The sequence below is a fragment of the Ambystoma mexicanum genome, chromosome 14 (genome assembly GCF_040938575.1).
Source record: "Ambystoma mexicanum isolate Mex_15411 chromosome 14, UKY_AmexF1_1, whole genome shotgun sequence".
Taxonomy (NCBI): Eukaryota; Metazoa; Chordata; class Amphibia; order Caudata; family Ambystomatidae; genus Ambystoma; species Ambystoma mexicanum.
In genome coordinates this window covers 133817272-133833573 of record NC_090940.1, presented here as the reverse complement: position 1 = coordinate 133833573, position 16302 = coordinate 133817272, and the positions used below count along the sequence as shown (strand labels likewise).

General features: G+C 45.3%; 1 protein-coding gene across 1 annotated transcript in view; it reads right to left on the bottom strand.

The window, feature by feature from the left end:
• The window catches only part of AQR (aquarius intron-binding spliceosomal factor), an 877350-nt gene that overhangs the window by 782700 nt on the left and 78348 nt on the right, over positions 1–16302 (bottom strand). Inside the window, exons 6-7 of the mRNA XM_069638728.1 lie at positions 9826–9966; positions 1942–2010 (exon numbers count right to left, since the gene is read on the bottom strand). Of these exons, the coding sequence (XP_069494829.1) occupies positions 1942–2010; positions 9826–9966 (210 nt within the window). The remainder of the gene's footprint in view (positions 1–1941; positions 2011–9825; positions 9967–16302) is intronic.

Genomic DNA, 16302 nt, shown 5'->3' with positions numbered 1-16302 from the left:
ACGTTCGAAGACTATAAGGCTACATTCCACATACCGGAGCAGGAACGGTATCACTATGCTCAGCTCAGACACTGGGTCTCCAACACCAAAGTAAAAGAAAGGGCAACTAGAAACCCAACAGGCATAGAACTAACGGTACAGGAAGGCCAACCAGATAGGGGCATAACCAGATGATAACGCCTAATGGGAGAGGCTAACCCTGAACAAAAACTCACATATATGCAAAAGTGGGAGACAGACCTGGGGAAACCAATTTCAGAGGAAACCTGGAGTCGCATTTGGCATAGAACAGCCAAAGGTTCCAAATGCACCTCCATAAAGGAGGCAGCATATAAACTTTGCCTCCGGTGGTACAGGACACCTGCACGCATGCACGCAATGAATCCAGAATATTTTACAACCTGTTGGAGGAACTGCGGACAATCCGGGAACTTTATTCATATGTGGTCGTCCTGCCCACTGGCAGCGACCTACTGGAAGGAGATTCTAAGCCACATCAAAGATACTACCGGGGTGGGACTGCCCTACGACCCATTAGTGGTAGTGCTGGGGGAGGAAGTGGAGGGGATCTATGCGAACTCAGGACCTACAGTCACGCTTATAACCCACATGTTGAGTGCAGCCAGAATAACACTTGTACAAGCATGGAAGACAAAGGAAGGCCCAATAACAGCTATGTGGTGGGTCAGACTATGGGGGGTGATGGCCATGGAGAAAGTGACGGCACAGGCCCAAGGCTCCTATTCCAAGTACTTAAACACCTGGCTGCCACTTCACGAATTTATGGACGACAAGGAACAGATGTTCTTTAAACTGAAGCTGCTTTGTGTAATATCTATCATTTGAAAACTCCCGATCTTTAATCTGCGGAATTTGAACTTTACATCACAAGTGATCCAACCTGTTGAATTTACAAATCGGAATGTTGAACCTTCTAACCCATAAATTGGGATATGTTGGGGGGGGGGGGGGGTTAACTAGTTGTTCATTATGTATGCCCTTTTCTTTTGTCGGTTCTGTTTCACCTTTTTTCTCATATGAGCAACACAGTCTTATACATTTATGTTGAATCCCTGGTTAGGGGTTGCTACGAGTTGCCCATCGATATATTCATGTCTGTGATGCCTTGAAAACTATAAAGTTGTTATAAAAAAAAATGGCCACATGGGGGCTACCTCATGATCTACTAAACATTCTTATTTTAATTCACAGTGATGCTTTCATTAGAATACAATTTAACAGGCGACCTGTCAAAAAAAATCCATATACATCATTGTGAAAGGTTTTAATAAACCACAGCACAAACAATAAAATAAATAAAAATACAAAGGAAAGGTTCTCAGAAACAAAAAAAGAAACATACAATCAGAAAATGGCAAGAAATTAACTGTGCCTTAATTAGGAAAGATGCTCAACATATATATTGACAAAGGCTGAATAAAACGTGTGCTCTTTGTTGAAGAAAAGGTGAATTAACTAACTCCGACGTGTGTGAGCCTTAGATCATATCTGGTAGAATGAGCAGGAGCGCACACACACGCCTTGGTCTCAGCTCCACATCTGCCCAAATGCCTTAAATACTTGGAGGTGTTCCTTACCGAGCCCAGGGGTGCTGGAATAAACCAAACCACATCAAATATCTCTACATCACCCGACAGACTGAGTGCACCAGACTAAAGGTGCACTGAGGTTAATGGCCCCCATTTTGCCAGTAAGCTTGCACATAATCATGATCAACAATTACCATACAGTCCTTCCCACCCTAACCCCCATACAGTCCTTCCCACCCTATCCCCAACACCCCTTAATATAAGGCTTCCCCCCCCCATGTCATAATTGACTCAGTAAATATACTGTCTCCAAGATGCACAATTACTGAAAAATCTATTCCTAGTATCAGTTTCCATAAACGTCACACAGATAGCTACTAGAAAGACTTACCTTCTGCAAGCACATCCACATGGGCAAGGAAATGAGCTGCTGCACTTGGCTCCGGATCAGATCCACCTCCTTGAAGAAAAAAAATAGTTCACAAGTTCTGTTGGGTGCTCAGGTGGAGTGCTGAAAATGGTTGTCATTTCTAAAAAGCTTTTTGTGCCTGTTAATTTAGGGAAATGATGCAGTTCCAAAAGCATACAAACCAAAGCATTGTGCAAGACCCACATTTGTGACATGGGATAGTGGATGAAAACAGAGATTAAGAGCTAAGCAAACCACTAACATAAAAGCAAATCTGCCAAATCACTACAAAAAAACTGTTGATAATTCACTAAAGGAATATTAAAGCAAGTGATTTGTTGGCAGAACACTCGGGACAAGGTTACTTCACATAACCATAGTGCAATTGATTTTGATTATTTTAGTCAATGGGCTATTCTCAAGCTTTTACCGCTGCATGGCGGGACCACAACCTGCTTTGCAAAGAGGTTGTAAATGAAAATATTGTGCAGCCCATTGTGGGCAACCTGCAAGCGCAATGTGGTTTTTCGCATGTTGAGCAGGTAACTGGACCGTTAGTTTTAGGTTGGTTATGCTCATTTTGGAATTTCTAGGGCGAGGGACTAGGCAAAAAGGGTTTCCGGCAAGCTTATTCTGGCTCACCTAGTGATAGATTTGGCTAAGCAGTCAGGGGCACCTTCTTAAAATGGCAACAGAAGTGGTTAAAATATAAAAGACACATAGCACTAATTAACAGACTGGCCATACAATGATGTAACGAAAATTAGAGTATCTTCAGTGAAGGTTAATACTTGGTGTGTATATACAGGTAAGTAAAAATACTAAGCAAGTCTTTGAATGCTCTGACTTCATGAAACTATCCATTAGACTCACTGCAAATCTGTAGTTCCATTGGATAACCAGATCCCAAATCAAACGCTCAGTAACGTGTGCCTTCAGATCCAAATCTGTTTAACCAGGGAACAGAGACACGGACCACGTGGATAGGTTAAGGACCAGATGCGGAGGTACCCTACCCATCAATATTAAACATAGGCACAGTTGCATACGTTGGTACCCGAGGTAGGTATATGCTGGCTGCCAAACATTGTAAATTAGAAAAAGTCAACCTCCACCAGTGATAATGCTCGTCTGTGGTTCCTCTGAGGTGTTTCACTGGTGACAACAAAGTGCTGCAAAAAAGCAGAATGACGGAAGCCTGAATGTGCGAAACCAGTGTAAATGTGGAAGCTAGGGGACAATGCAGTGTTGCAGTGTGGAGTTGGTACGGTTCTGGAACAAGTAACGTGCAAATGCATTTGAAACTGAGCAGTCACAGTTCAGGTAAGAAATGGACTCCTCAGAGTACAAACCTAGGAAATCACATGAATGCTTTACAAATACAATGGTTTCTCCAAGAAATCCATGATCCTAAGGGGAACATATGTGCAATGCCAGTTAAAAGCTAAATAAATGGTATTTTCACTTTCAATTGGTTCTACAAGTTCCAGAAGGTCTACCCATAGGAACAAATGCAATGGGGTTCTTGTGGTTTTGATGCAAAGAGAATTATAGGCTACTAAGAGGTGAGAAAGCAGTGGCAAATATCCAGCTGAAGAGTCTAATGGAAACCCACAAGAGGAGCTTATGACCCAGCTAACACCACTCTAGGACCAAAGGAGATTGTCTGCACAGTCAGACTCAAACCCATAGAAGACACTTTACAACAGGAGCCAGGTGGACCATGGAGGACAGGACCAGCAACAGCATCTGGCCAACCGAGACGGTGACCCAAGGCAAGGGCTGCAATGGAAATGGTCCAGGAGCAAAGTCTGTGGCAAAGATACCAGGACTCCAATTAAAAGAACACTTCAGAAGACCCAGGAGGACGACACTGCAACAGAGACAGCACTGAAGCAGCACAGAAGAGACTAAGCAAGCAAAACAGAGGCAGCCAGGTGCAGACAAAGGATAAACCAAGGTTGCAAGAGCGATTCCACAATGCAGAGCAGTTGCAGGAGGCGTTGCAAGAAGTCCCACAAACGAATAGAAATGTGGTGGAGCAGCAGCAGGCCATGGCAGCAGAGCAGCTCATACATTTTGTTCAGTGGCTATTATGAGGGCAGAAAGGCTTCTAGGGGATCATTAGCACTGAACATTTGGCGTTTCCACCACGCAACGCCAGAGGGATGCAGCAGCAGAACCTTGTAGAAGGATTCTTCCAGCAGTAGAGGCAGAGGTTTCCACACAAAAATAGGTCCCAGCAAGCAACCAAGGGAGCAGTCCATCTCTATAGCAGTCTTCCAGATACATTTCCCAAACAAATCTGATCAATTTACCAGGGTCTCCCTAATTACAAGCAGAGGCAAGGGTAACCCTGCCCAACTATCTACAACCCCCTCCACCGTTCTAAGATTGGTGCCCATCCAATCAAGAATGGCAGCCAAACTGCACACATGCAGGCCCATTTCACACATGCTGAATGTAGTGCCTGGGAGACCCACACCCGGCTACAATCAGACAGCAGTTAAACAAAGAACGGCTGGACAGGCACTATCCAGAGTCAAAGTAAGCTGCATGACTCTCTTGGCCATTCCTTTTGGTGCATTCTAACGAAGAATGACCACAAAAACTAAAATGATGGGCAGGCAGAACTTTACTACCCAAATGGCAACCATATAGGGGCACTCGACTACTAACACAATTGAAAGACTGCGGCATGAGAAGCCAAAAACAAAACCCATACCTGGCAGCAGCCTACTGTGAGAAACCTGAGGGTATTCTCCCAAGCAGACCTTGAGAATCCCTTATTCAGGTGGCCTGGGAAGGGCTGACGCGCTCAGATCCCAACCCTGGGGGCGGACGAGCGAGGGAAGATCACCTGGGTAGGGGAAGCAAGGGTTATGCTCGGGGGAATACTCCAGGTTAGACGCAGAACTATACCAGGGACAAAGTCCCTGAGGCTTTTGTAGGTTGTTCCACATCTACCTCCCTTCCACCCAAAGAGTCTCCCTGAAGGGACGACAATGAGAGAAGCAGACTTGCCCTTTCCAATCCAGACCCGGAAAGCCTCTGTGAAAGGAATCCGAAGACCGCGAACAATAGCCAGCGTGTGTTGCAGCAGATGTCAACAGTACACAAAGCCCTCCTACACTGATAATCAGAACAGGGAGAGACGCTTGCTACAGTGGTACCATCCTTGACTCAAGAGACAAGAAAAGCCAAGTGGTTCATCACAGCCGGTGAGTCGAGGGGAGAGCAGTTAGAAACCGAAACTGTGTTGAACGAGAGTCGCAGATAGGCAAATTAAGGGAAATTCAAAGAACTGTTAACATTAAGGGAAAACCAACTGCAGAGGGGTCCGGCACCACGGGGGTGCTCATTTGAGAGACTCTGGTTGATCCCACGTTTGTTGAAACCAACGATACCAGATATCCAGGGGTGAAAAGCCATCTCCCAACAACACGTGAATTCTAGAAGTGTCTGAGCCCAGAAGAGGAGGATCCAGGGGTGAAAAGCCATCAACCAAAGACACGTGAATGTAGCAATTGTTATCTTTTTGATTGCAAGCCATAGTGAACCTGATGGAGGGAGGCCGACATTCGGAAGGGGTCCGAGCCCGGAAGAGGAAGACCCAGGAGTGAAGATCCATCATCCTAGAGCAATCAGAAAGGAACTTCTGCTTATTATTTTGAACCTATCAGGCCCTCGGAAGCAAGAAACTTAACCACTGAAGGTCCTGATATCATTAAGAACTTTTGTGGATTGAACCCAAAAGAGGGGGAACCAGGGGTGAAAAGTCATCACCCCCAAGGTACATGCGGAAAGGAACTTTTTGTTTCTTATTTTGAACACGTCAGGTCCTCGGAGGCAAGAGACATTTTGTGGAAAAGAGACTTAACCACGGAAGGTCGCGATACCTGAGAACGGAATGGTTGTCTAGTGCTGGGAAAGCTTGAGTGTGTGCTGTGCTGCCTTGTCCCGTGCTCAAAACGTGGGGAAGGGAGACCCTTGGCTACCATATCCTGGCTTATCATTTGTGAACACTTCTTTCTTTCTTGTGAATCTTATCCCACACTCTTCATGTATTTAGTTGTAAGGATTGTCAATTTTCTTTTTTTTTTTTAGTGTAGGCCCTTTTATTTGAGAAGACGCCAGTAGTACTGCCTTATTATTATTTGATGGTCGTAGCTTGCTCCCATCTTAGATTTAGGTTTGGATAAGCCGTTTTTCCAACCTGCATGTACAGTTTAATTAACACCCTTGAACTGTGATCACTTGTGCCTGTCTTCACTGGTGCCACCATGAGTTCCTTACACTACTCAACAACACACTTTCTGGGTGAGAGAATTCATTCAGGGATAATATAGGGTGTTTAAAGAGCACCTCTACCCAGGTAGCCATATGGGCTTTCAATGGCAGCACATCAAAATGCAATTTGATGCAACTGCAGTGGGGCGGAGCTTTGTAGAGGGCTCTCTGACAGAAAAACTAAGTCTAAAGAGGAAGCAAGCCAGCAAAGGGTTTCAGGGACTCCGAGGAAGAAAACACCAAACATTCAATGCTTACCTAACGCCAAGTGATGGAGCAGAATCCCAGTTAAAAGTGGAAGTGGAGTGCAAGAATGTATATCTATTACTTGAAAAAAGGCTTGAACTACCCCTCCCCCCCTCATCCCTCCACCTCACCCCCACCAATATGGACAACATGCATCCACCATCTACATTTGGTGGTTAAAATTTGAGCAAAAAACGAGGAGCAAAATAAATGTGAGCCGGTTTTGGTCAGACAATGAACACCATACTATTAGCAAAGGGCTTCAGGTACTCAGGACGAAATACCAAAAATGGAATGTGAGCCAACACCAAGCAATGGAGACTCCCGGGTTAAATAGGAAAATTGCAGGCAGATTGCCAATTTAGCTTACATTCCGGAGGATGAACATATTCAAACATTTAGTATCCGCTTAATTACTGGTGGTCTCCACATTCAAAACTTTCCCAGGCTGTTTCCTGCAAATACACAGATGTGGATTTCTCTCAGGAATCCTAGGCATCAGTCTGTTATCTGGCCAGATCTGGTCTCCTGTCTCATGTCCTCACCATCCAAGGCAGGCAGAAGTCTGACAATCTACAGTGTGATCAAGTCACATGAGTAAGGGTTGGGGATAGCTGTCATGACCCTTGCCCCTGGCCCTCACTGGCAAGTCAGCCTTCCAGTTAGGGCCAGGTCAAAGGCCTTAAAACATCATCCAAGACTCTCTTGGAGTCAGTCCTGGCGCCTTTGGTGCCAGGCTCATAACCATCATGAAGACCAACATTAGAATGGGACTATTTACTTGGGACTATTACTAGGGGGGGGGGGTTCAGCCAACATAGTGGCACACACATAACTCAGTTACAAGGAACTGAGCTATGCGGTCTAGTATTTTGGGTGTGGCAGGCCTGGGACTACTTTACCTGGACTACCTTGGGTGTGGCAGGCCTGGGACTATTTTACCTGGACTACTTTACCTGAGACTATTTAAACCACACCCAAACAGCAGAACATGCTTTGCGTTATTCTGCTGTGGGCAGCGTAACGCTCACCGTGTCCAGTTCTTTGATGCCAGTTTACCTGAAACCAAGAACCTGCAGAGAGAGAAAGAGCACTACGAAACTTACCTGGAACAGTATCCTGTCTTCAATCCATCGCTGACTTCAGTTTCACTCACCTGAAGGTACGAACTCCATCATCCGGCACTGCATGCATCCTGGAATACTATAACCTGGAAAGAGGAGAAAGAAGGACGGCATTAGTAAACGTTTACTCACGTTTCCTCCCAAATGAAGAAAGCCACACAATTCTTACCTGGTTAGTCATCTCCTGGTCAGTATCATTGCTGGAACATTACGGCGCTCGGCGAGGAACATTGCAACCTGCAAGGAGAGAAAAGACACATGTTAGCAATATAAAAGGCGAAATAGCGCCGTGCATCGCGCATTACTCACTGGACAGTATTGCGCACACCGTGCTTTCGCCTACCGGCCCATGCTCATCTTCAAACTGCATGACAACACCAAAATACCTTTCCATACCTAAAAGGAAAGAAGCATGACATTATTATTCGAACTAAGAGGAACATAAGAACTGCATATAAAGACTGTAAAGCAGCAAACCAACGGAATAGCAGCAGGCCTGGATTCTCAAAGGGGGGCTTGCACCAGTGAAGTAACTTGGTCGCTGATCGCCCCCCATATCTACGCGCCCCTGCCACGAGGAGCAGGATGGAGAATCTACCATTTACAATATTAAGTTGGGGAGAAGGCCCAAGGGGGAGGAAGGATTTGAGGCCAAGGGAGGTGGGAAAACAAAGACAATCTGGTATTGAATCCAGCTCTCCTATATTGCACATCCATCTTTAACCAGAGGCCTTACCAATGGACCTGGAGAGGTTTTGAGAGTGCAAATCACCCGACCAGGGCTGGGTGGCGTCCCGGTGGATACCAGGTTACCGTAACAATAGTAGGGGAGTGAGCATGGAGGCCGGGACCTCTACCTGCTTTGACATGCGAGCCCCCCACCAGGAAAATTGAGGATCTCCCAGGTTCTGCATCCTATCACTAGGCGTGTGTGTATAATAAGAAGGTCGAATAGCATGAAATCCCTGTTGTTATCTGGAAGGAGAAAATACAGAGGTTTAGAATGAGAAGCGAGTTGGGTGTGCTCCTGGAGAAGTCTAGTTGCCAAAGAGTCAGGAATTTGCAGTGGTCGTTCGTGGGAAAAGTTATACCCCCTTCATACAAGTTACCAGGGTCCGGCAAATGTCCGCGTGAAGTTAGAAATAATGTAGTGTACAGATTCAGAACAGAGGGGCCCGTCAGCCTTCAAGAGGAACTGACAGAATGCCCTCCACCAGTAGACTGATTTAAAAATGGCAGACAGACACTTTGTAATCTCTATCAATGGAGACGTGAGGCGGTCTGGCAACCAACACAATTCACCTGAGGAAGAAGAACCTTTTGTAGACCATACCCAATCATAGGGCAGACTTGCACCACTCACATCTCATCCCAGTCTTGGCGCGAATATAGGCCAGCACAATTTAAACAGAATGCAGCAGATGGGTGGTATGGGTGTTAAGAGTCAGAGTGGTTGGTGTGGCAGGAATTGAAAAGCAGAGGAGAGAGAGGGAGAGAATAAGAAGGGGAGCATTGGAGAGCAAGTGTGACAGAGCAGAGAAGAAGTGGAGGAGATGGAGAGAAAGAGGCTTGCAGAGGGTGAGGAAGGAAGAGGGCCTCACTGGGGCCTCAGTCAACACTAAATAACATTGTTTTCGTAACACAATTAAAGGAAAAGTAAGCTTGTACATGGTTTCAAGTCGTCTGTAGACACCTCATATGGGACAACAATTTAATCTGTTTCCTTTCACACAAAGGTAACAAAAGTTTAGGTACATCTACCAGTAACTGAATGACAAAACAGCTGGTCTAGCAAGGAGCCCCAGACAGTGAATAGGATGTTTTTGGGACACCCCAACCCTCAGAGGCCAAGTGTCCGTCAGGCACTTCAGAGTCACAGACAAGGCGTGTGGACTTATTTGGGGAAAACGGTTGGTAAACAAAGCTGAACAAAAGCACAACATACAGGGCCTCTTGCCAGAGACAGAGTTTAGGACTTCCATGACCATTTTGTGGTGGTGGCAGCTCTTTTTATCAGTACTGTAAAACTGCAAACAAAGAGTCTCAAATTGAAAGGTTGATCACATGATTGCTAGAGGTTGGTTAAGCAGAATTCTAGATATGAAGCATAAATTAAGCACAAGAGGTTTCTAGTTGCAAGGCCAGCGACATAAGAGGAGTCCCACCAATTCCAAATGCACCAGTAAACACAGAGAGAAGCACTTACCAAGCTATTGAAGCAATGATCCAGGAAAAGCAGCAAAATGGTACGTTCGTGCAGGGAGAACTTGCTGTCCTCATCGGCCACAGAAGCCTCCAGGATGCATTTGAAAAAGAAAGGGAAATGTTCTGGCTTCTTCTTAAATGTCTGTGCCCCGTGAGAAGAAAAAGAAGAAACAAATAAAAGACAAATTAAGCAGCTTACTCAATGAGTTTTTAAAATCGCTCCCTGTGCTGCATGGATATCATTGCAGAGCGCACCATCCACAAGTGTATAGTCCCTCACTATCTAGGTGGAAGGCCATGTTCAGACCTTTCAAACAACCCTTCAATTTCCTCCCAGGCTATACAGCACTGCCCACACAGGTCCGATAGGGAAAGGGGGGAAAAGGTTATTGCGTTCAACCTGGAAGCGCTGGACATTTTATTCCTTCCAGTGTACTGCCGACTCAACCTTCAGCTCATTCTTGTCATCTTGTTACGGGAGAGGAAATATTAAATTGTTATGGAGTGAGACATGTACCTCTAAAGCACTAAAAGGAGTGTATTGTTTATATTGTACCCACTTCTCTGTGTGCAAAGAGTGTTGAAATGACTTGAAGAACGTTTCTTGCGACACAGAATTTGCTTGTTTAAGCCTTAGACTAAACACTCTAATCCCCAACCTCTACTGTTTGTGAAGGAAAATTAGAGGTACATTTGCCTTCATTTAGAAGCATACGTATGGAATACCGGGATATCAATCAGTCCAATACATGCCACATGGGGCAGCATGTGGTCAATTACACTTAATATATTTCAGTACACAAGACCACAAAAAGAGCACAAATGGCTAAAGAATACCGATAGGAGAGGATCAGTCTGGACTGAATTTCTTAAAATGCTTTGGGCGTTGGTCGCTATGATGGCTGCCAAGATAGTAGCGCGTGATGGAGCTCCAGCTTACTTTCCAGGCCTTGAATGGACAGGGAGGACAAGAGTAACCTCTGCCAAAGTCAGTACAGATTTATCATAAAAGGGAGAAGTATGGAAACTTCAACAGACCTGCCTCAACCACTTGCAGCAAAGCATAAGATGGCACCTGAATTCAGCAGACTGATCCTAGGATTCAGCTGAGGCAATGGCCCAGCAGCAAAGCACTAGAGACATGCCAAGGCGAGCTGCAGGAGACAGAGCCGAAGCTCAGCGGTAAAGCCGTCCGCTTTGTTGCACCCGGGGCCATTCGTGGAATATGGAAATTCAGCCGCCTCAAGAGGACATGGGATCTTCTACTTGTGTTTTTCTTTGATTTGTAAAGCACACAATACACGCCAGTAGGCAAAAAGGTGCCAAGCACAGCTTAGTCAGGATGCCACAGGTTGTAAAAATGGATTCTATGGAGGAAATAAAAAGGTTTAAAAGTGTTTTTCTAAATTACAGAAACTCTAGTTACGGAGAGTGGCATCTTGGTAAGAGAAAGACCAGTATTCCCATTTCTGTTGGCATACTAGGTGGACTGTCGCAAAGTGCTAGTCTAGTGACTGTAAAAGTTGTGTTGCAACATATTTGATCAATTTCTTTTCAATGACCTAGGTCCTTGCTTTCCATACATCTTTAAAATGATATAAAATGATAGACAAAGGGCCTCATAAGGCTGGCGCACCCGTAATGCAGGGGGCCGGTACGGGACCGGCCCCCTTCATTACGGGAGCGCCGATTATGAGCTTCCCTTTACGGGACCCAGATCAGACACCTGGTAAAACCAGGCGTCCTTTCCGGGTCCCGCGAGGGGAAGAGGGAGGTAATAACGGGCCAGATGTAATCTGCCCGTTATTACCTCCCTGCCCATTCCCATTTGAGCCCCCAGAGGGGATGGGGATGGGTTCCTGCAAGGAGGACTTACCGGGTCCTCCTATGTCGGAGTAACCCAGTAAGTCCCCATTGCAGGAACCCGGTAATGGAGTCCGGTATGGAGGCAGCCATGGAGCTAATAGCTCCATGGCTGCCTCCATACTCGTAATGAGGCCCAAAGTATCCCCTTTCAATTGAATGTGCTCAGCTACTGGGAGCCGATGTAGTTGCTGCAGAGCTTTTGAAATGTTTTTTTTTTTCTGGGGACAGGTGAGCACCAGTCTTGCTGCTTTGGATTCTGGACCTCCGTTTAGTGTCTTTTTGGCAGTCCCAGATAAGCAAACTCTTGAAGAAAACCGAGATGAAACATAAGCGTTCATATTTGTTAGGGCAGGATTCCATTTGGGGGGGGGTTGTAGTTTCATTTTATGGGACCCCTACTCTTTTTGCTTACCCCCACCCCACTTTATTTTGTGGGTTTTCTAAATTATCTTGGTGGCTACAGGAACTTCTGCTGAAGTGCTCAGCCACTACATCCCTCTTTACCTTACCTAAGGGGTTTGGGTAAGATAACTATACAAGATTCTAAGAGCTAAGATGTGGTCACTCAAACCCCAGTACATAACCAAGTGGGAGGTGGATTTGAATCGGCCAATGGAAGACCAAACTTATATAGATATATGGTCGAGAAATTACTCCTCCTCTAGATGCATCACAAATAGGTATTGTGCATATAACTAACCTACATATGGTACAATCACCCCCGCCACCCTGCATTAAATGAAACACACCTTAGATCCCAGCTGTTGGCGGAAATATGGGGAAATGTGGGGCACAAGGTTCATACTACCCTATGTGGTGGGACTGCCCGTTTGTACATACTTACTGGGAGGAGGGTTAAGCTGCAATCGCAGCAATAAAAGGGATCCAACTGCATATGGAGCCGGCCGTTATCCTACTCGGTGCTTCAGGCACAGACATATCCGAACTGAGGGGCGACCGCCAGGCTACTTACCTACTTGCTGGTGGCAGCCAGAATTATAATAGCCAGAGCTTGGAAAATGACGGAAGGCCTGCTCACACGGCTGTGGCGGGCAAAGGTATGGGATATATTAGTGGCCGAGAAAGTAACAGCGGCAACATGCAGCCGGCTCCATGGCTTTACAGATATCTGATCACCCATACATGAATATGATCAAAAGAACCCGGCACAAACGTATAAACCACAACTCACTGCACGCCATTTGCAGACAAAGGGGAAAGGGCACGACAGGAAATGAGGTAGGGGTTGAGACTCCAGAGTGGAGAGGCAAAGGGGAAATTGAGTTATGTAAGATGGAACCAAACTGAATGTAATTGTTTTGTCGATCACATTGTTTATACACTGTACCGGCAGTCGGGCTTAAATAAAATTGGTTAAAATAAATTAAAAATGGCCTTTCTGCCCAAGTCGACTCTACAGGAACATGGCCAAAGGCCCCAGGGACAAGTACTCACAGGGCTTGATGTAAAGATTTTGCCCAAGGAATGACAGATTCACAGGTGAGTTTGGGCGTCAGTGTGGGACCTGTTAGCTGCGGTTAGGAACTTGTAGAGGGGACTCAACCCCACACAAACAGGATATCTGAGAGGACAACCCACAAGCCACAATACTCTGCATACACGAAGACAGCGAAAGGAACACCGAAAACCAGACCAATGTTCCTTGTCTGTTCAGGGGAGCATGAAAGGGCAGTCAACTAGCAAGAACTCCATCCACAAAGCCGGTAACACCAGTTGGCCGACCCAGGATGCCCCAAAAACAGATGAGGCAGAACAGCATCAAGCCACTATACTTCCAGGCCAGGAAGACTCCCCACCTTAAGGGATCTGGGCCAGAAGGATTAACCAGGGGGCAGCACTGCAGATCAGGAAGATGTTAGACAAAGGAACAGCCAGTCAAGCCAGCTAAAACCATGGCGAGAAGCAAAGGAAGAGAACAGGATGAGATTCCACCATCAGGGAAGAAATAGGCAGCAAGAAAAAAAGAGCCAGGGTCCAGCCAGTTCGACACCACCAGGATCCTCAGCAGCAGCTCATCCTTAGCAGCTATTTTCCAGGAGTTAATGTAAAGAATCTGAAAACGCAAAGGGTTTCCTACTGATAATCCATACACCCAAGGGCTGGCCCAAGTCAGCCCATCACATCACAGGTGAGCACCAAAGGTTCATACTAGGCCTAAAAACAATCAAACACCTTCCCTCTCCCCCACCCCACCCACACACAATGTAAACAGGGAAAGGCTAGAAGACTTTACACCAAACAACGGGTGCCTCTGTAGGATGAGCCTACATCAGCAAAACACCCATTTATGCCAGGCCTTGTTGTCTACATAGACAAAGGCATGGCCTAAAAAGAAATGGCTTGCCACAGGGCTTAATAACATGCCTTAGTAGTCATAATAGCTAACATAGGAGTGCACTGGCCTCCAATGCAGTAAACGTGGCTACAACCCTGGTGAAGTCAAAGTTAAAGGGATGGTCTAGTAAAAATTTTTATTTAAAAAATAGATAAGCAACATAAAAAAAAAATACTAGCATTCTCCGTTTTAAAACTTCCTATGTAAAATTTTGAGCTATTCAAGCTCAAAATTCGCAAAAGCAAACACAAGGGCGCATCCATTTTGTGAAATGAAGGCCCTCCTGTGCTGGCTTTTGCGGCACTAATGAAGGAAAAGCCAGCCAGCTGTAGTAAACAAAGGCTACCCCTGGGTGGCTTTCCCTTCATTAGTGCTGTAGGCGGAGGACGGGGACCGGAGACCAGAGCAGGAAAGCTGCAGCTGAATCTCGGTAAGTGCTATTTATTTATTTTTTAAAAATAAGCACTAGCTGCGGTTTTTTTCTAAGTTTTCCGGGCTGGAGGAGCCCGGAAAACTTCGAAATAAAACTGCAGCTTTAAAAACGTTATATTTATGTTTGCGGTCGCTTTTGAAGCGACCGCAAACATAAATACAACGTTATTGTGTTGGAAAACGCTGTGGTTTTTCTTTCCAAGTGTCTCAGGCTCCTCCTCCTCCGAGCCGGAGGAGCCTGAGACACTTGGAAAGAAAAACCACAGCGTTTTCCAACACAATAACGTTGTATTTATGTTTGCGGTCGCTTCAAAAGCGACCGCAAACATAAATATAACGTTTTTAAAGCTGCAGTTTTATTTCTAAGTTTTCCGGGCTCCTCCAGCCCGGAAAACTTAGAAAAAAAACCGCAGCTAGTGCTCATTTAAAAAACAAAAAATAGCACTTACCGAGATTCAGCTGCAGCTTTCCTGCTCTGGTCTCCGGTCCCCGTCCTCCGCCTACAGCACTAATGAAGGGAAAGCCACCCAGCGGTAGCCTTTGTTTACTACAGCTGGCTGGCTTTTCCTTCATTAGTGCCGCAAAAGCAAAAGCCAGCACAGGAGGGCCTCCATTTCACAAAATGGATGCGCCCATGTGCTTGCTTTTGCGAATTTTGAGCTTGAATAGCTCAAAATTTTACATAGGAAGTTTTAAAACGGAGAATGCTAGTATTTTTTTTTTTATGTTGCCTATCTATTTTTTAAATAAAAATTTTTACTAGACCATCCCTTTAAATCATAGGTACCATCAGCATAATTCACAACACGCTTTCAAGGTGATATGTCAAACTGGGAACAAAATGGGGTGCTTAAAAAGAAGAAACAAAACACCCCTGGCCCTGGTAGTTCTACGAGCTACTACAGGTTGCACATCAGAAAAAGGGTTGCTGTGGCAGAGGGGCTTCACTAGCCGCAAAAGAAGTCTAAAAAGACATGCAAGCTAGTAAAAAGTTTAGGGGACACTGAAAGTTAGGGAACTAGAACCTCAAAAATGATACCTTGCACTGCCTCCATCTACCAATATCCAAATGTGTTTACTTAGCCTCCATTTCTAGGGCCCAGCTCCATCAACCTACTTGGTTTACAGGGCGTTTCCTCCGAGTTATCCTCTGTAAGTGATATTAAGGCTGAGCATTTAAGCCAAACACTTTGGCAATAGAAAGATAAATAAAACCTACCAACGTGTCAATAGGAATTTCCAAAAATATATTTTTTATTAAAAGCTGTGCAAAAGAAATAGATACAATTTTACATGGAGGTAAATTAGCTGTTTTAGAAACAGAACACACACAGGCCCCTTTTCTAAAATTAAAACATTATTCCCTTTGGAACGCAAGTCAAATTCATTTGGTTGGGCAATTTCCAATAATAGTCAATGGGTCCAATTTAAGCCTGTAGCATAAACTAACAGGTCTGCACAAAGGGGCCCGCTGGATAGAGGATTGAAAAAAGACTCTCTAGTCGTGGAGGGAAAACAAAGAAATCTACTCAGAGAAAAAATGACAACCACACACAATAGATATTGAAAAGAGGAGCTCTGATATTAGCTGAGAGAGGAGACAAGCATTGTGGTTGTATGGGCAGCTTTCTGCAAAAGAGCCCACTAACATCGCTCTAACAAAAACATCCCAAGGTGAGATCAAAAAGACGCCATGGAGTAATACGGACTGCCGGATTGCAGAGGTGGGTTTCTCTAGCAGCAGCCAGAGAGGACATGGTTGTCTGCTGGATGGGCAGGGTCAGTCACAAAGAATCCCAAAGTCGGAGGAACAGAATAGAAACA